Source organism: Bombus flavifrons, chromosome 13, assembly GCF_040668555.2.
Source record: "Bombus flavifrons isolate JBK064 chromosome 13, iyBomFlav1_principal, whole genome shotgun sequence".
Classification (NCBI taxonomy): Eukaryota; Metazoa; Arthropoda; class Insecta; order Hymenoptera; family Apidae; genus Bombus; species Bombus flavifrons.
In genome coordinates this window covers 5,268,068-5,287,599 of record NC_138454.1, presented here as the reverse complement: position 1 = coordinate 5,287,599, position 19,532 = coordinate 5,268,068, and the positions used below count along the sequence as shown (strand labels likewise).

Genomic DNA, 19,532 nt, shown 5'->3' with positions numbered 1-19,532 from the left:
ACATATTTTCCACAAAGGACTTGAAATTTAATATTACAAAGGTAAACAATCATTAGTTAGATAGAATCAGAGAGTTACCAGTATTAGACGAATTTAATAAATACCAGAAAGTGTAGTAACTTTCAAAGATTTTTTTAGCACTTCTGGTGTGATAAATTCACATGCATGGAAAGTAACATTTTTATTATCTTCAAACATATGGAAACCATTTTCTGAGAAACGACCACAAATATTACCAGCTTCTAGCCATACAAAAAGTGCTATATTATTTGTTATTAATTCAAGTTCAATATCTGGATAATTAAAATATCTTCCAGGTAAATGATTATCATTTACTTTTACCTAAAAGGAAATATTTCATATTAAACAAAAATGCATAACATCTCTTTTGCAGATTCAAAGATAAACTTACAGAAACATTTGCAATTGGTAATGCAATGTTCTTCAGAGCATTGCTTGGATATATATAATTTCTTGGTGCTATTGGAATTCCAGTTTTGTCTCTCAAGGTGAGTGTTGTAATACAGTTACTTTTAGTACTAAAGTTAGATTGACATTCATTAAGTGCTGTAGAATTTAAAATCCATGAATATTCTAGTAAATTATTATGAATTTTAGTTACTGTATTTGCTTCCTATTAAAAAGAAATGTTGATTGCAAGGTTTTAATATAAAAGCATTTCTTTTATTTGCTAAGTGTTTTTGTCATATACTTACAATAATTATATTAGGATGAACATATGATTGTACAGGTTTTATGCTATTCCATGCATAAAGATTCACTTCTAAAATAGCATTTTTTATTGAATATGTCATATCAGAGACAATATAGATTAAAAGATGCATATCATTGATATAGTATGTAACTATAATAGGTGCAAAAAATTCCATAGCATAGTAATGAAGCATTTTCCACCGTCCATCAAAATCTAAATAAATAAGATTATCAGTGGCATCAAAATAAATGTAAATATTACATCCTATTTTCAGTAATCATCATCTACCTATGGAAGACCAAGATGGAGCTTGCCAAACATCATTTAATTGCCAATATAAAGCACCCATTGTCATTCCCTCTCCTATTTCGTTCAAATCCGACTTTGATTGCCGATAAAACTCTGTTTGTATTTTTACCGAAACAGCCTGATTAATTTGGCTTAAATATATATAATTTTCGAATCTTCTTAGACTATCTTGAGAGTCAGGTAAATTTAAATTTTTTGAAATAAGATTCTTCAAATATACTGTTCCTAATGGTAAATGTTGACGATGTTTAAAGAAGTTGCTGTCTATATCTAAATCAGTAATAGTTCTTGTAACCGGCAACATAGTATAAATTGACGGTAGCGATTGAAACCCATATTCAGACGAAAATCTTGCACGAGGATATTGGTTCATATCCCATCCATTATTAAAATAGTTGTAATAATGAACTAAAATATTATTATATTACACCTGCTTTCAAATACAAACTGTTTCTATAGTGAAAAGATATATTTTACCATCTCCAAATAACTTCGAATATGGATCTTTTCCAATATAATTATATTTCTCTGTATACAATCCATTACTAGGACTAGATATTACAAAAGGTCGTGTGGAATCAAGTTGTTCTACTTCTTTCTTAATTAAGTCTACATAAAGTTTGATATAATCAGTTTTATATATTTGTTTAGTTCCAGTTTCATACCAATTTCCATATAGAGCTGCTTCATTTTCATTATTTCCAGCCCAGAGAACAATACTAGGATGATTTTTTAATCTTTGTACATTTTGTATTACTTCCTTCTTAACTGATTCAAGAAAGTCTTTTGTAGTAGGATACATTCCACATGCAAACATGAAATCTTGCCAAATCATGATTCCATATTCATCAGCTATATTATAAAATAATTCGGATTCATAAAGTCCACCTCCCCATACTCTAAGCATATTCATGTTTGCTTCCTTGGCAGATGTTAATAAGTGTTTAATTGTATCTGTCTTAGTAGTTAACTCAGGAAAAATACTAGCTGGAATGAAATTACTACCCTTCGCAAATATTGGAATATTATTTATCTGAAAATAAAAGCTTAATCCTTGTTTCAGAGTCTTTTGTACAAGCTCTACTGTTCTAAAACCAATGCGTATAGTTTTCTGCTTAACATTAGTAGAAGTAACTGCAATTACAGTTAATGAGTAAAGAGTTTGATTGCCATAACCGTTCGGCCACCATTCATGTACAAGGTTCTATGTAAAAATATTATTTTATTAAAAGCATATATTGGTCAAATATTAGTAAATTATATGCCACTATTGGGAACGTACTGTAGGTACTTTAAGAAGTATAGTACTTTTTGTGTCTGTTTGTAAATTAACATTGCTGGTATTATGAATATTTGATTGTTCATTAATATTAAGAATAGATGAGATATGACAAGTTGTGTTACTTCGTGAGGTAGTTTCAAGAAATAATGTGATTATAACATTCCAAAATTTTCCTTCTTTATAAATATCTGTTGTAACATCCATAATATAAATTTCATTTATGGGAATTATTTCTACACTTTTCCTAAAATTCTTTTTGATTAATATGTAACAACAAATAATGTAAATAAATAATAAAATTAAACACACCAAATACCCATTGATGGAAAAGCTGGACCCCAATCCCAAGAAAAACTTGCTTGCATTTTTCTTATATAATTTACATGACATTCTCCATTGTAACTATCTGGATTGCATATTGGAGGAATAACATACTTCAATGCTTGTTTATTGTGTAAGGCCTCAGCTATTTTAACAGGAGAAGAAAAAGAAACTTCCAATAAATTTTCTCCTCTCTGAAAAGTAGAATATAAATAAATAAATAGAATAAATAATTGTATAATATGAATAAATAAAAAATGAATTGGTTACTTCTAAGTGTTTTGTTACATCAAATGTATATCTTAAAAACATATTTGACGTTTCTCCAACTTTTTGTGCATTTAAAGTGATTGTAGCAAATGTATCTACACCATGGAAAATTAATACTACTTTAGGTGCATTCAATAAGGTATTGTTTACTGTAATACAAATATTAAAAATTTATTTAAAATCAAGAACACTTGTATAAACATATTAACGTTCTTATACTAAAAAATCTAAAATAATTACCATAAAAACCTTTAGTGTAAGTAACTGATTGATTACCAACCCATCGATTAGTTACATCATTATTTTCATTAAAATTATTTGGTATAATATGTGCCTTGCTCAAATCTGTATAAATTCCTCCTGGTACAGTTGCAGGAAATATGATTTCTAAAAAGATATAATTAATATCATAATTAGTAATAATTAATATCATAATAATATTAGAGAATTTAAAAAAATTCTTACCATGTTCATGTTTATTGGTCGTAATTTTACCTAAATCAGAAATTCATATATTATATATTGATAGAATTGATATTATTTAAAGAAAGTTTTATTATTGTATTTTATATAACATATTTAATACCTATCCATGAACCATCTAAGGTTAGGGACAAAGTGCTGTTAATCAAAAGTAGAATGACTATAAATTGAAAAATTGTTTTCATAATACTTGTTTTACGACAATTCAATGAATTTTTTATACTATATAGAGATTTTGATAATTATTTTTATAAATATTATATATATCTAAGCTGTAATATGTATGTATATAAGTCTAAATTCAACTGAATTCTTATCATGTATATTTGAGATATGTTATCTGTTTATCATTATAAGTATTTCTTTCATTAAATAATCTTGAATATTATTTAATTTCATCTTACATAATCGTGTTTCTTATATCCTGTTATGACAATGAGTATATTTTTTTGATGTAGATATAATTTCAATACACAATTAATATTTAACTATCTTTATGATTTGTAGTTCTTAACACATTACTTATAATTAATTTAGAATAAATAATACAAAAGACATAATATAATATTTTATTCACAACGAGAATCATTTGTAGAAAAATACATTTTACTATACAGTATAAATGCTTACAATTGATCTACAAAACTCGATATTATATATTTAATCTCTTATACGTTCCTTTTTATCAAACGCAGTTTCGTTTAAGCATTTTAACAAGAATCTTTAATTTATATCATTTAAATTTACTGTGCGAACTGTACAATTAATTACCCACAAAGAAATAAACTGATGTTTTAATAACGTTTCTGATTTTAATCACTACTTTGTTATTTGATAACGAACAGAAAGTAAATAAAAATATTAACTTAGTTTTGATCCAAAGTAATAAATATGTTTATAATAAAAGAATACACACATATACATAAATGTTTACAAAACATGGAATGCTACAATAAACGCAAAAAGAATTATATGTTATGTATTTTATAAGAAATTTGAGGTGTACGTTTCATATTGTTATAATTTTTTTCTGATAGATATGAATAGTATAACAGTACCATTAAAAGCATGATAGAATATCAATTCTTTTATCAGTGTATATATATGTCATACATACATATACATTTGTTTTTTCAAAGATAGCAATAGTACTTGTTAATGTTTTCTTTTTCTACTAGGATATATTTGTTTTTTACTGTCTGAGGAGAATTGTCTTCTATAATCTATATGTGAATGAGTTTGTTCACTAATTGGTCGGAAACAACGAATAGGCGAATTAGGAATGTTACTGGTTTCATTGCTTGAATATTCTAAAAATATACGATATTGTTAATATATAACTTTGTTTACATCTAATTTAAAGAGAAAATGAGAATAATTACCATTTGACGATTCTTCTTCATGCTGTCTTTGTAAGCAACTATTAACATGATCTTCATAATGTATTCCATTAGTGGTTTTATATTTTGAACAAACACCACATTCAAGAATTTCAGTATTATTAATGCCTATTGGTGATGATTTATTTTCTACTATATATAAATCATTTTCGTATTCATTATCAGATATATATTGTTCACATCCAGCAGCATGTGTTTCTATTTTATCACTAGGAAAAGATTTATTACAAATGGGGCAATTTACATTATTTGTAAGATTATTCTCTGTTATCTTCATTTCTCTAGATACAGAAGTACTATCGTCCTAAAAAGAATTGAGGCACAAATATATAACATTTTACCTGTATATATTGCTAAAAAGAAAGAAAAAGGATATGATTACCTCGGACAACATGTTATCCTCTACTGATGTTGTATACTTGTTTTGTCTATTTAAACCTTGTAATCTTTCTTCATCTTTGTTAGCTTTTTTTAAAGATTTCACGTCTACTATAGTATTCCACTTTTTGGTTTTTCCTTCTTTATGCTTTTCCTCCTCTTCTCTTTGCTTTTCTCTTCTTTGCCTTCCTTCTAATTGTTTTTTATAAAATTCTTCTTTCTTTTTCTTTTGGTCTGCTTCCTTTTTCTCAGCTTCTTCCTTTTCAATTTCATGCCTTTTTCGTTTTTCAAGTTGAAGTTTTTCCAAAGAAACATATACATTATTTATTCTACTTGAAAAACCTTTCTTTGGTAATGGTTTAGTTTCTGTACTCTCAAACATTATTTTAACATTGTCGTTAGCATTATCATTTTCTAATTCTATGAGAATTTTTTCATCAGTGAGAATACTACCTTTATTTTTAGATATTAAAGTTATTGCATTTTGTTTTTCATTGCTACTATGTGCTAATGGACTGCTAGAAGACATATTAATAACATGTTCTCTCCTTTTAGTAATACTTCTTCTAACATTGTGAGGTACTTTTTTTGGACATAAGGGAATTGATTCAGATGATAAATATTCTTTAGATTCTTTTTTACATTCTGCTTTAAAATTTTCAGTTTCCATATTATCTGCTAAGAGACTGCTATCACTGTCTTGGTTCAAATTTTTATTTTTTTCACTGCATCTAGCAGTACATACCATTTTATTTGAACGTAATACCCTGTTTGTATCTTCATGAGACTGAATTTTCTTTTTTTTAATAGTATTTTCATCCTCATCACTGCTAGAATATGTTATATCAGAGAAAGAAGAAAGAATCATAGTTGATTTACGTTTATGAGGTCGTTCATTGCTATGTTTGTTTGTACATTCCATCTGATTCTGATCAGTCTTAATATCTTTTACTAATTTTTTATCCAAATTATCTTTAGCAAGACCCACCTATAGAAATGTTGAAAGAAGGATTAGAATTATAACAATAAAACTATTCTTTTTTTTACAGAAATATGATTTATTCAAAGATTGTAGCTTACAGTTTTAATTACTGTTCTTTCTTTATAAACACTTATAAATACATATGTTTGTATAAATGCAAACTTTACAACTTTTATAAGAAACACCAATCATAATCTTCGATCAGTTTTATATAAAGCATTAATGTTATTTGTTCTCAAATTATCTTATCAATATATATATAAATAAAAAATATGTAAACTTTGCCAGTAAAGTTATCTTTAATATGTTAGTTAAATTTTATCACAACCATTGTACTGCTAATTGTAAGCATAAGAGACAACATCAAATTTGATACTATTTATGCCAAAGAGATATTATATTAATAAATAGTTACACATTTTTTATTGAAAAGAATCAATAGAAATTTATATTAAAATTATGAATATTTTAGGAGAAAACATTATCATCCTAAACATAAATCTGTGCATACAGGTAATTTTTTTTTCCATGGCACAATGTTGTATTACGAAAAATTTAACTTATATGCAAAAAAAATAAATATTGGATTGTTCAGAAAGTTCATAGTAAAATTTAATAGAATGAATTTGATTTCAATTTAATTTAGTCGAATATACATTTATATCATTCCTTATATTGACTTTTTAGCCATCCATTAAATAGCTTCATGAATATCATTTTTTGAAGGATATTTTTTTGGGAAATGAACTCCTTTAAACAATTTTCGCAGGTTACTAGAGTATTCAATTCCTCGTTATTAAAAAAGTTTTGTAAAAGGTAGGATAAATGACAGTGAGATTACAGTATATCCACTGAATAGAATGAATAGAATTGAGCATTCTAGCTAAGAGCCAATATCTCAATCTCATGAAAAACATAGCAGAACTTAATTTCTGCTTTTAGAAATGTTAATTCCAATCAATGAAGTCTCCCAAATAATCCAATATTTTTTTATATTCATTAATGATAGGATCTGTAAGAAATGGATTGGATGGAGGTACCCACCTGAATGGGTGACCCCCATTGAAACTTAGTATCAGTAGTACGGTGCCAACTATGCCACAACTCTGCTGTTTGTTTCAAATAAAAGTTTAATTCAGGCAGTAACTTCTCAAGCGTCTCAGGTGTTTGTGCATCTTTGCATAATCTAAATGGCATGCGATCTTCAACTACTGGCCGATTTGGCTCTTTCAAAGGCACATCATTTTCGCTAACACAAGAATCAAGTGGATTAATTTGCCATCGATCCAATTTTTGATCACATTCAGAATGTGTGTCCATTTTTGTTTCTGCGCTATTTATAATATCCGAATCTTGTAAAGAATTTTTTGATTTTAAAGAAATATATTTACTCGTGCTATGAGAATAATTATCTCGGATATTTGAATTGTCTTGTAATCTAATAAATGTATCTTTGCTATCAAATTTTTTCCCTCTGTACATAGGGTTTCTTGAATCAGCAATAGCAGCGGCAAGATCAGAATTGCTACATCCATGTAAAGATGTTCTTTCATGTATTGGTGATGTATGATTGGGTTTATAAGAGTGTATCGACTGAGTTGTATCATTGTGTTCTTGTATCTCCAATTCTTGTGCTAAATTTGCCTTGAGCATTACCTCGGAGGTACATTCACTAGAAGATTGGATTAATTCCTAAAAACATATTAATATACATATCTTAATTACATATTGTACATAATATACTATAGTAATACTATACTATACTATAGTTCAAAATAAACAAAGACTTCATTAAATATGAATAAATCAACCTTTTGTGTATCTTTTTCATCATTAGCCATATTTGCCATATCCTTAGATTCATTAATAAACCCTAAAATTTCTTTCATATCTTTGTAAGTATACCATGTCTCGTACATTTTCATATCTGAAAATTATTTTATAAAATAACACATTAGCGTTTCTAAAAATTAATAGATAAATGATAAAATTGTTATGATTAAAAGAAAAATAATTAATAAAATTAATGCTTTTAATAAAAGTATTTTATTAAAAAGAGTAAAATTCAGGTACCTATAAGTTCTCGTTTCATTTCTTCTTCTTCTTCTTCCCTTTCTTTAGATGTGAACATCTCAGCTTTATCTCGTTCCATGCTATCTGACATATTTGTAATTTCGCACGTTTAGATCAGAAACTGTCAACAAAACGTATTTTACGTAACAAATAGTAATTTAATTGTAAACAGTTTATGATTTGTAATTTCGAATTTTTCCTCATTACTATTTAATTGTTTCAATAATATCCATTTATGGACAACGATGACGAAAGAACAAAAATTGATGGAAAGAGGTAAGCGAATGTATTATATTATATGGATAACCTGAAGATTAGTGACATCGAACCGAAAGAATATATCGATATTGATGATAAGCAATTTCAGATTGTTCGATTTTTAAAATCCATTTACGTGATTTAGGTGTATGTTACTAATGTAATTTATCATATTTTACGAAATTATAAAATAGAGAAAATTTTATTATTAACTGATTTAATGTTAAAATAGTATAAATATATCTATTCTAGAATGAAGTGAATTAATTTCAAATATTTAATTATACAAATAATCCCATTTAGTTGGACCACCCTCCACCCTCTTACAATTTTAACAATGTAATTCATAAGCCTAAGTAAAAGTATCCCACTTAGCGGAAGTATTCATAATTGCTGAAAGTTATAAATCTTAAAAAGGAGATTCCTTTCTGGATATATATCTGGTTACATACTACAGTTATACCAAAAACGTTAAAAGCCACCTAAAAGCTGGGACCGACTAACCCAGCTGTTCAATTGATTCCTTTATCATATTAATTTTGCAAATAAATCACATTTATAATCATAGTCAAAAATATCAAATAAACTATTAATTATCTATTCAAAAATAATACATGTGCGTTCAAGGTGAATGCGTACCATGTGCTTACACCTACCAGAATTTCCAACTTGAAAACTACAATGATCATTAATTACCTTGTTATTATTATTAATAGCATTAATTCCTACATTTATTTCATGGGGATAATCTGCCAAAGAAGTAGATCTTAAACAAAGGACAAAATATTTATTAAGACCCGTATTAGATGAACTATATAATCCACATAATAAAATATAATTCGAATATCAAATTCTGTTGCCTTCTTCAAAAAATCTATTGCGCTCCATTAACGTAATCTAAAATTTAATCTAAAATTTTTTATCATTGCACAATGCATTGTTGTAAAATGAATGCATGCATTGTTATGAAAAATCATAAACATCTCTATTAATTTGAAACACAGTCATGTGGACCAATTTGCCTTCATATCTTTATACTTTAATATAATTTTAAGACGCAACAACACAACGCTCTCTGGCGGGACATGGATGTACGATTTTAATGGATGAAAATAAATATGATTGCGTCCATAGTTAGAGCATATATTCAATCTGGGTATTTTTGTTTAATGTTATAAATTAGAAGTATTTTCTTTTTTGCTCTTAATACATTCGTTATACAGTATACACTAAACATATGTTTACATATAATACTTATTGTTATTGCTTATTTGTAGACAGTATTGGATCGTAAACATAACCTTCTTTTATACTTTAATGCTAGTCCTAAATTATACATTTTTTAATATGTTTAATGTTATTATTTATAATGCTTAATGTATTTAATGCGTATCACTAAATATATTTTTTATTAATGTAATTTATTTATTTATAGTTTATCAAGGCAAGTATTAGAAGTAGTATGGCGAGAACAAAATATAAATCATACTTTACAAACCTTGAATGTATTATATATTCAACAGCAACATTATCATATTACCCCAGCCTCTTTTAAACGAAAAGATAATCAAGAAGTATGATTTTAAACATATTAATACATTATATATACATATACATATTAATACATATTATTGCATTATATTCAATATATGTACATAAATAAAATTATAAATTATTTTCAGAAATTTAATGAAGAAATGTTAAATAATATTCCAAATGATCTATATAAAAAAAAGTCACTCCCAGTAATAGAAGTATGGGAAAATATGACAGTTAAAGAATTAGCAGACTCTGCTAAAAGGAATATTAACGATGTTTTAGATGTACTTGATATTGTAAGTGACAAAAATATTTATGATAAAAATAGTATTTTATCAGGTAGACATTTACTATCTACTATAACTAAAAAACTTGGTGCAAAATCTAAAATTATTTCAATTAAAACTTCAAATGAAGGTATAAAGTATAAAGACATTACAAGAAGGTAATACAAAATTAATATGTTTAAATAATTAATTGAAAATAGCAATTCTTGTGAATTTTCTTAAGGCTGTAATATAATTATATTTTGTATAGACCTCTACCAGATAAGTCTCAATTAGTGAGACGACATCCAGTGGTAACAATAATGGGGCATGTTGATCATGGTAAAACTACTTTACTTGATGCATTACGACATACGTCTGTTGCACAGTCTGAATTTGGTGGAATTACACAATGCATTGGCGCCTTTGATGGTTAGTTCTAAATTCATCTTTAAATATTCATTTATATATATTTTATTATTATATAATTAAAATTTCACTGAAATATAATTTTGAAAAAAGAAATATATAACTTGAAGAAAAATATTTTATTATACTTAAATTTTAGTAACTTTGGATTCTGGAGAACGAGTAACATTTTTGGATACACCTGGCCATGCTGCTTTTACCTCTATGCGATATAGAGGGGCATATGCAACAGATATTGTAGTATTAGTAGTAGCAGCTGATGATGGTGTCAAAGAACAAACCTTACAGAGTATAGAAATGGCAAAAAATGCCAAAGTTCCAATTATTGTGGCTATCAACAAAATTGATAAACCTAACATTGATATTGTAATGTTTTAAAGCTCTGAGTTTAGATTAAAAATCAAAATTTGAGAATTCTTAAATCTCTAATTATTTTGTTTTCACAGAAAAGGACACAACATGAACTTGCAGATCATGGAATTGTAGTTGAAGAACTTGGTGGTGAGGTACAATGTGTGAAAATATCTGCTTTAAAGGGAACTAATTTACAAGAATTAACAGAAGCTATAGTCGTACAAGCGGAATTAATGGATTTGAAAGGGGATCCTGCAGGCTTAGTGGAAGGTGTAGTTATTGAGTGTAGTAATCATGTTGGTCGTGGAAAATTAGTGACAGCTTTAATTCAGCGTGGTACTTTAAAGAAAGGATGTTTGTTAGGTAAAGAATAGCAATACTAACTTTTATGAATTAAATATATTAAACCAATTTTTATTGATATTCCTTTTTTTTTAATAGTCTCTGGACTAGCATGGGTTAAAGTAAGAGCTATGTTTAATGATTCCGGCCACCCTGTTTTGGAAGCTAAACCATCGGACGCGATACAAATCATTGGATGGAAAGAATTACCTGATGTTGGAGATGAAATGCTGGAAGTAGAAAATGATAAAATATTGCAAGAAGTTCTAAAATTTAGAGAGAAAGAGCGCAATGAAACTTTAGCTAGACAACATAAAGCTGTTGCCAACCAAAGACTACAAGAACATCTCATTGTAATATTCAGTGGATGGAGAATGTATACTTTAATTATTTAATTATAAGTACAACCTATATTTCTCACTATTATAGGAGTATCGAAAGCTATTAGGAATTAGAAGAATATATGGAAGAAATAGAACATTTATCCAAAAGGTGAGGCAAAAACTGGCTGAAAAAGGAAAAAATGAACATAAAATAGAGGATCCTACTCCAACAGTTAATATTATTATAAAAGGTGATGTAGCAGGAAGTGTCGAGGCATTATTAGATGTTTTTGACTCATATAAATGTGATAAAATATGCAAACTAAACATTGTTCACTATGGTGTTGGATCCATCACAAGCTCGGACATAAAATTAGCGGATACATTTAAAGGTAACAAAATTTTAAAATAAAGTTATATATTACTATATATTACTCTAAATTATTTATCTGTTGTCAGCAATTATTTATGGGTTTAATGTAAAGGCAACTAAAACAGTAGAAGAAGAGGCTACTGCAAAAGGCATATCTCTTCGACTGTATAGCATTGTATATAAACTTATCGATAATGTTAAGGCAGAAATTAATAGTTTACTACCTGAAGTCGATATCGAAGAAATAACAGGTAATAATTATTAATATTATATATTGTATGTTAATAATGATTTCTTTTCGATTTTTAAATATAGGTGAAGCAACGGTATTACAAAAATTTGATATAAATGAAAAAAATAAGAAAGTAAGCGTTGCAGGTTGCCGTTGCGTTAAAGGCGTTCTTTTAAAATCTGGACTGTATCATATAGTAAGAGGAAATGAAAATATTTTTACAGGTAAATTTGTTATGACAATTATGAAATTCATTTACTAATCCACTACTTTACGTTTTATTAATTTCATTTAGTATTTTATTTTCCATTGAATATTAATTTTAATACCTGTAACATACATTTTTTATATTTTTATCAACAATATTTGAATACTTTGTTATAGGAAGATTGGTATCAATGAGGCATTTAAAGGATGAAATGTCGTCGATAGAAACTAATCTCGAATGTGGTCTCAGATTTGAAGATCCAACAATATCATTCCAACCTGGAGATAATATTGTTTGTGTCACAATAAAAAGGGATAAACAAAAGCTTGATTGGGATCCTGGATTTTAATTGAATATCGTTGTATTTAGAAAATTACAGAATAGTATATAGACAATATAAAATAAAAAAATACAAATCACAAATCACTGACCTGTCTTCCGTTTTATTAATGGCATATTAAATTATTTATATAAAATGGATTTTTACAAAATGTAAGTACAAATTTCTTTATTATTGCCTTCGTGATGCAACACTGTAGTTCTTGCACTTTATCGATGGAACTTTTCCTTTGTTTGAAACAGATATGGATGAGCCATTTTATCATAATCGGTAGTTAATTATTCTGTCTCTTATTGGTGTATTAGCTTCTTTAAAAAAAAAAACGTATAATGTCATAGAATCATAAGAATCGATCATGTTACATTGGTATTTAAAAATTTCAAGTCTTTTTCAGCTCAAATTTCAATGATAAGTTAAGACATTTTTATCCAGAAACAAAAAGATATAATTGTGTTAACACCGTTAAGAAGCATAAGTTTCTCGAAGTCGACGTTGAATATGGTGATACGCAGTCATAACACCGCGTTTCTTTTTCTGTAAACGACACAGTGCTGGTTCTTGGTTGGCTTGTGCGATTTTTGTATCTAAAGGCTCGATAAGAGTATTAGTATCTGGATGCACGAAAAATGCAATGGAATGACGACCCCGACCACAATGTTCTGGTACAACAACTCGGTGTCTTAATGCTGGTAATTGATTGTTTGTCCAGTTCGCTAATATATCGCCAGTGTTCACCAAAATTGCACCTGGGAGATGACCGACTCTTCCCCATCGTTCACCATAAGGAGTCTGTATTTCTAGACCACCTTCGCAATCCTAAAAATAATTAAATAATTAAAAATTATTATGTTATAATTTATATCTTGGTGGATTAAAAAGAAATTTAATTGCAACTTAGATAGAATTGGAAATTGAAAATACAATTTAATAAAAAAATTTATCTAATCGGAGTTTTACAAATATATCTACCTGTGCCAACAAAGTGAAAGTTCCATAATCGCAATGAGCACTACAACGAGCCAATCCTGGCGCTGGTGCACCAAGAGGAGGATAGTAAAGAAGACGAAGGGTCGACTCGTTACCAGGTCCCAGCATGCGCGAATGCTTCGACAGCAGGAAATCAGGGGATTGCTCTAGGCCCACGGCCAGAGCCTACAAGGCATAGATCACATACATTGGCCCCTATTTTTATTTTATAGTACCTAATGACGGCTGTAAAGCAACCGAAGAAACCAATCGTGTTAGTTTGCCTGCGGGATAGATTGGTTTGTAGGGTTACTCACAGTTAAAGCAACTCACTTTTGTTAAACTATCTGTCCATAAAGGCTTCCGGATCGTTATGAACAAACATCAATGGAGAAAGAGAAAGAAATATATTTAGAAGTGTTTTAAATAGTTGTGCAACGCTGTGTAGTTTAATATTACGAAAGGAAGAGATTATAGCTGTGAACGAATATATTCAATGTAATTCTATTAATTCTTTGCTCCAGAAAAGTTTGAATTAAAATGTTCGAGTTTTTTAAGAAGCAGCTTAACGTGAGATCCAGATTTTTTACGTCTAATAAGAAGTAATAATATAAAAAATGCTCAACTAGTAGAAATTAATAACACAAAGGGCTGGATCTTGCGTCAATCGTTAGAAATTGCTTTTATAAATTAGAAGACAACTAAAATCTATTTTGTATGTTCATATATAACAGAAAAATGTGACATTACAGTTAAAAGCATTGCGGATAGTTGCTTGAAATCACGAGCAAGTTCGTCGACCGCCGATTTAAAACCAGGTACTTCCTCGTCCGGAAGAGGTCCTTCGCGTCCGGTCACATTGAAAACATGTCGAGCTTCTTTCTCATCGGTGTATCTATGAATATAAACCACAAAAAAATATTAACAAGTTTAAATAAAAATTCTCTTATAATAAATTCAGTTTCAAATAAACTGTACTTTGATGGTCCTGGTTTCACGTATCCGTAGTTGCTCTCATTGCGTTCGTACTTGGTTCGCACTTCCTCTGGGAGTTCGCAGAATGCATCGAAAGCTCTGTAAGCTGCTTTCATCTGTAAATAATACATTATTATTACAATAGTAATTATCAAAACTCTATATAAGCCTAGTATTATGAGATTATTTTATAAATTTTCCAAGATTAAAAAGACTTTTTAATGAATTTTTCAAGATCAAAGACTTTTTTATGAATTAGCGACATGTGATTTCATGAGAAGTACATATATAAATTCAAATGGTTAATGATCCAAATATAAAAACACCCGACAGTAGCAACACCTCATTGAGTAAAACATTATGCTTTTATTACAACATTAATGTTTGAGTTCGGTATCAGGAACCTTCCAAGGTAACATTCGTGAGATATCGACGAAACCGGTGACGACAAAGTCATCACATTGATGCGTGTCATTTCAGTTATCACGAGGTTCTGATTAAATGACTTACGAAATTGTGTAAAAACCTGTCTCATCGACTGTGAATATACTTAATACTAGGAATGATAAAAAAGTATGTGAAATATATAAGAATATTGCAAAATTTAATAGGCACAGAAAAAAGTAAGAATAATATTCCAAAGAAAAATGACTTTTTGACTTAACATGCCTAGCGATCTTCAACGAAATCATTGACAAAAAGTTCCGATAGATTCAGTGAAACAATGAGGAGGGTTACATAATTTGTTGTATTAATTGGTTGCATTAATGCCATCATTCGTGTTTTATAATTATTTAAAATTCCTTGAGGAATAATGTAGATGAAGATAATATATTTCAATGGCATTATGAGTCAATTTGAATAAGCAATTTACCAAACCTTTAATCGATGACATCAGTTGAAGAAATTAAAAAAAATTTTTTTCAATCTGAAAGAAGCTATGATTATTTAAAAAATTAAAAATCTAGGAGATTTTTTTGTAGAAATTTATAATGTACATATTTTATTTTAAAGTTGAAGGAATATTAGTAGAAACGTCGTTGTATTTAAAAAAACAGCATAAATGTGTTTTCATGTAATCTTCATGTGACCTTTTGACACGTCATTTTAAATTCTACATGTAACAGAAGCAATGCTACATGTCTTGCAACACGTACTTTTTACATACTCTGCTTTATATTATTACTTAAATAAACGCTTAGCACTATGGAAAATCCAACAAATTTCATAAAAATAGTGCGACAGTAAGACAGTTGTAAATTGCAAAATCAAGTCTGCAAGATGCGCCTCGATCCTTGGGAGTATCTCTGAGTTCACAAAATATTTTCTAAGCTTCTCGATTACCAAAATAAGCTCGTACGATACGTTCGACTCGCGTTTCTCAAACCGAATTATTTTAGAAGACTATATCGTTCAACTTATCTATAACAAAATAAAATTTTACAATGGAGAAATATTTTGAAGTTGAATCTACATATATTAAATAATTAATTGTGTGGCGCCGTTAAGAAACATGTAAAATATTCATGTTCGGTTTTTATGCTTCTTTTTGCAGGAATTGTTTTTATTGCTTATTATTTCCTATAAATGACCAAAGATGTGAACTTTACTTACAATTAGTCATCTAAGTTGCTTGGAATCTATTACTGATCGTGAAACAAAATAGACGTTGGAAATAATTTAAGATTTTTGCAACGAAATACAAAATTATAATAAAAGATTTTAATTACAAACCTAACAATCAAGCGTCAAGTTAAAATAAAATATAATTTTCTAAAGGTGAACAAGCTTTTAGATCAGTTATATATTACTTATTATATGTATATTCTATAATGATAATATAACATATAATAAAGTAAATAATAAAATCCATAATATTATATATAAACTTTAGTAGAAAATTTGTTCTAATATAAAACAAAAATACTTACACAGCATCGAAAAACCAGAATAGTAGCTTGTTTTATTACTTCAAAAAATAATACACCTAATTACTTAAACAAAATTAATAAATTTTTCATTGCTTCATTAATAAAAATAATGAAAGCTTTTATGGTAAAATTATTCTTTACAAACGTCATATGTGCTGATATTTTTATATGATATCTTAAGTCTTGAATCTATAAACATTAGTGGCTAAAATAATCGACTAAACTATAAAAAAATCTATGCCTGTATAAATAATTAATATTAATTATTACATTAATAAATGTTCTCAGTAAATTCAAGGCAAATCATAGACCATCTGCGTACTATTTTTCTACGCTCCTGTCCCACAAGAAGATTGCTTTATCCAATTAGTAACATTGATTGCCACAGAATTCTTCCATCGTTCGAATACGTTGTTTACTATGAGAGCAGGCTGGAATAGACCAGGCATGCTGGCCAGTAAACAATCTATTTCACATTGTAAATGGGTTGCAACTATCTAATCGAATCAACAACTGCCACATGAACCAACATGTGCCTAATTTAGGTTGAGCAATTACTCGAGAGATTCTAAGGCATCGTACAGATGCTTGTTTTCGCTTGTCTTCCCCCTTTCCTAACCTCATCGCTCGTATTCCTCTCGCCAATAATTTTTAATTCGATTCCAGCCGAGGTAATTAAAACCGACAGTTTGTTTGAACCAATTGAGATGTGTATGTGGCTGATAATGAAATATTGTGACGTCATTGCGAAGAACCGTCGAAAAGTAACATGGAATTTTTTCAGGAGGGAGCGTGTTTGGTTAACTGGCTAACTAAGTTTGTATTTAGACGGAATTTCAGAATGGCCGAACTAATATTATTATATAGCGAAATTTTACAAGTCATAGATTACCATTGCACAGTGATAAGAATAGAATAGTTTGGTAACAAAGCAAAATTTAAAAAAATTATAAATTTTTTAGACATACAAATTTCAAAATTGCGATATCTTTAGACACAAGGATTTGAAGATTTAGGAATTTTGAGATACAGGAATTTGAAAATTTAGAAATTTGGAGATACGTATAATCAATTTGAAAATTAATAAATTTTAAATTTTGTGAGTTTCACATTTTGAATATAGTGTAAATTTTACAAATTAAGAGTTAGTTTATTATCCATTTCATTCGTCGATTGTGAAACGACAAATTTAATTATGTAAAAAGGCCTTTGTGTCACGTATGTAAAATAAAGAAATCAGGTATACATATCAATGAAGATATTCAGAATTTTAAAGATACATATCTCCCTCGATAACTGACCAGTTAAGGTACCGATTCATGGTCAGTTAGCGAAGCACTACTGTAACAGATGGCGCAGTGAAATTTGTGAAATAGTGAATGCCTTCGTGTTATCTGTTATCGATGTGTAATGTATCTTTTACGCAATGTCTGATAAGAAATTAAGGTGCGACCAATAGGGAATTTCCTATATTACAAATGTAATCATCCAATTAGTTAGTTTTCCTCTTTCTTCTTTGGAAAAATATCTGTCAAATGTGGATATGATTCTGCTTTTTAGTTTGTAGTTGATATTTTCCTTAAAATAGAAAAAAGTATATGTTAAAGTGATATCGATGCACATACAATGTGCATGTGTAGCAGGCGATTATATTGTTTAGGTCTTTAGGGTAATTTATAGGGAAAATAGTCAAGAACTAACGCAGTGAGAAAATGAAGTTTGAGAAAGTCTTTCAAAGAGAACATAACAAATAATTTTGATACTAAAATTTTAATGAAAGTAACAAAAATAACACAAAATGTAATAGATGAAACATTTGTTTTGTAAAGCGTATCTTTCCGACTTGTTTTTCGATTGTCTGGTCTAAGATTGGGGTTAGATATCTTGTTGGATATGTATAATTGTTTCCTGATAATTAAGAGAAATCAAATCATTGAATTTGTTTGAACGAACTAGTTATATACCAATAATTAATTAATTTTCTAAATACCTTCCTTACTTGATGCTAAGCTATCAATCATCATAATTAATGCTAAACCGCTTAGATGGAATTTATCAAGCATGCGAAAGAAATTTGTTTATTCATTATGGAAGAACCCATAATACAGTACGATACAGGTGCTGAATATTTTTTCTTTGAGTCTATTCTAATATTCATTGTAAAATTCCCTCAGACTTGTTTCTTTTCTAATATTCCAACTCTTATAGCAAAAAAAAAAAAGGGAGAAGATATAAAAATGTTTGTTTACAAATATTTTTAAATTCCTCAATCATCATATCCGAATTTTTTAATTTTCTAATTTTTACACCTTCAAATTTCGAAATTTTCAACTTGAGAATTCAAAAATTTCAATCCTTAATTTTAGTTTTCCGATCGTAAGTTTTCGAATTTTACTTATTTAGGCAAATGTCCCTTTTTTTTCGTAACAATTCCAAAACTCCAAATTGTCAATTATACCGGATGTTCATTCCCATTCAGTTGCAAGTCATCGGCAAAGTAGTACGCGTACGCGCCAAATGAATTAATACATTGTATGGGTGGACGTAGCGTAAAGATAAACGATAAATACGTTCGCGTATTTATAGTAGATCACGCGCGAATTATCTCGTGAAATTGTAACGAACCGGTCATGATAACGGGCTTCTTCTTTGATACGAGGTCTCACCAACTTCGGCAAGGTCATCGCGTAAAATCCACTTATTACATTATCTTCGAACCCTTGAAAATTTGTCATGACGTATCATCGTAACGAGGGCATTAAGAAATCTCCGTTGACATAATC

General features: G+C 28.5%; 3 protein-coding genes across 4 annotated transcripts in view; 1 reads left to right on the top strand and 2 right to left on the bottom strand.

The window, feature by feature from the left end:
* Positions 1 to 93: 93 nt before the first annotated feature.
* On the bottom strand, positions 94 to 8,540 carry beta-Man (beta-mannosidase). Its single transcript, XM_069125739.1, has 15 exons — positions 8,214 to 8,540; positions 7,952 to 8,067; positions 7,185 to 7,832; positions 5,163 to 6,146; positions 4,763 to 5,084; positions 3,363 to 3,392; positions 3,138 to 3,284; positions 2,898 to 3,046; positions 2,616 to 2,821; positions 2,307 to 2,550; positions 1,502 to 2,228; positions 1,004 to 1,432; positions 717 to 928; positions 413 to 634; positions 94 to 342 (listed from the first exon to the last, which is right to left on the bottom strand). The coding sequence occupies exons 1-15, from the start codon at positions 8,302 to 8,304 to the stop codon at positions 94 to 96; spliced, it is 4,776 nt and encodes a 1,591-aa protein (XP_068981840.1). The 5' UTR covers positions 8,305 to 8,540.
* Positions 8,541 to 9,483: 943 nt separating this feature from the next.
* On the top strand, positions 9,484 to 12,963 carry mIF2 (mitochondrial translation initiation factor 2). 2 transcript variants are annotated; one of them, XM_069125182.1, is made up of 11 exons: positions 9,484 to 9,627; positions 9,907 to 10,046; positions 10,131 to 10,455; positions 10,548 to 10,708; positions 10,845 to 11,071; positions 11,152 to 11,422; positions 11,501 to 11,754; positions 11,831 to 12,116; positions 12,184 to 12,348; positions 12,413 to 12,553; positions 12,714 to 12,963. In XM_069125182.1, the coding sequence occupies exons 1-11, from the start codon at positions 9,578 to 9,580 to the stop codon at positions 12,884 to 12,886; spliced, it is 2,193 nt and encodes a 730-aa protein (XP_068981283.1). In that variant the 5' UTR covers positions 9,484 to 9,577; the 3' UTR covers positions 12,887 to 12,963. The 2 variants fall into 2 exon arrangements, with proteins under 2 accessions (XP_068981283.1, XP_068981282.1); XM_069125181.1 differs by lacking the exons at positions 9,484 to 9,627; positions 9,907 to 10,046 and having other exon boundaries at positions 10,106 to 10,455; positions 12,718 to 12,963.
* LOC138185869 (uncharacterized) overlaps positions 12,935 to 19,532 on the bottom strand; it is a 32,899-nt gene continuing 26,301 nt past the window's right edge. Inside the window, exons 3-6 of the mRNA XM_069125183.1 lie at positions 14,822 to 14,934; positions 14,594 to 14,738; positions 13,847 to 14,029; positions 12,935 to 13,693 (exon numbers count right to left, since the gene is read on the bottom strand). Coding sequence (XP_068981284.1) covers positions 13,340 to 13,693; positions 13,847 to 14,029; positions 14,594 to 14,738; positions 14,822 to 14,934 — 795 coding nt within the window. The 3' untranslated portion in view covers positions 12,935 to 13,339. The remainder of the gene's footprint in view (positions 13,694 to 13,846; positions 14,030 to 14,593; positions 14,739 to 14,821; positions 14,935 to 19,532) is intronic.

Coding starts and splice junctions, on each gene's coding strand:
- beta-Man (XM_069125739.1), bottom strand. CDS start 8,304: ATGTCAGATAGCATGGAACGAGATAAAGCTGAGATGTTCACATCTAAA. Junction 6,147..7,184: donor AATGGGGGTCACCCATTCAG/GTGGGTACCTCC, acceptor ACATTTCTATAG/GTGGGTCTTGCTAAAGATAA. Junction 929..1,003: donor TCCATCTTGGTCTTCCATAG/GTAGATGATGAT, acceptor TTATTTATTTAG/ATTTTGATGGACGGTGGAAA.
- mIF2 (XM_069125182.1), top strand. CDS start 9,578: ATGAAAATAAATATGATTGCGTCCATAGTTAGAGCATATATTCAATCT. Junction 10,456..10,547: donor TATAAAGACATTACAAGAAG/GTAATACAAAAT, acceptor TATTTTGTATAG/ACCTCTACCAGATAAGTCTC. Junction 10,709..10,844: donor ATGCATTGGCGCCTTTGATG/GTTAGTTCTAAA, acceptor CTTAAATTTTAG/TAACTTTGGATTCTGGAGAA.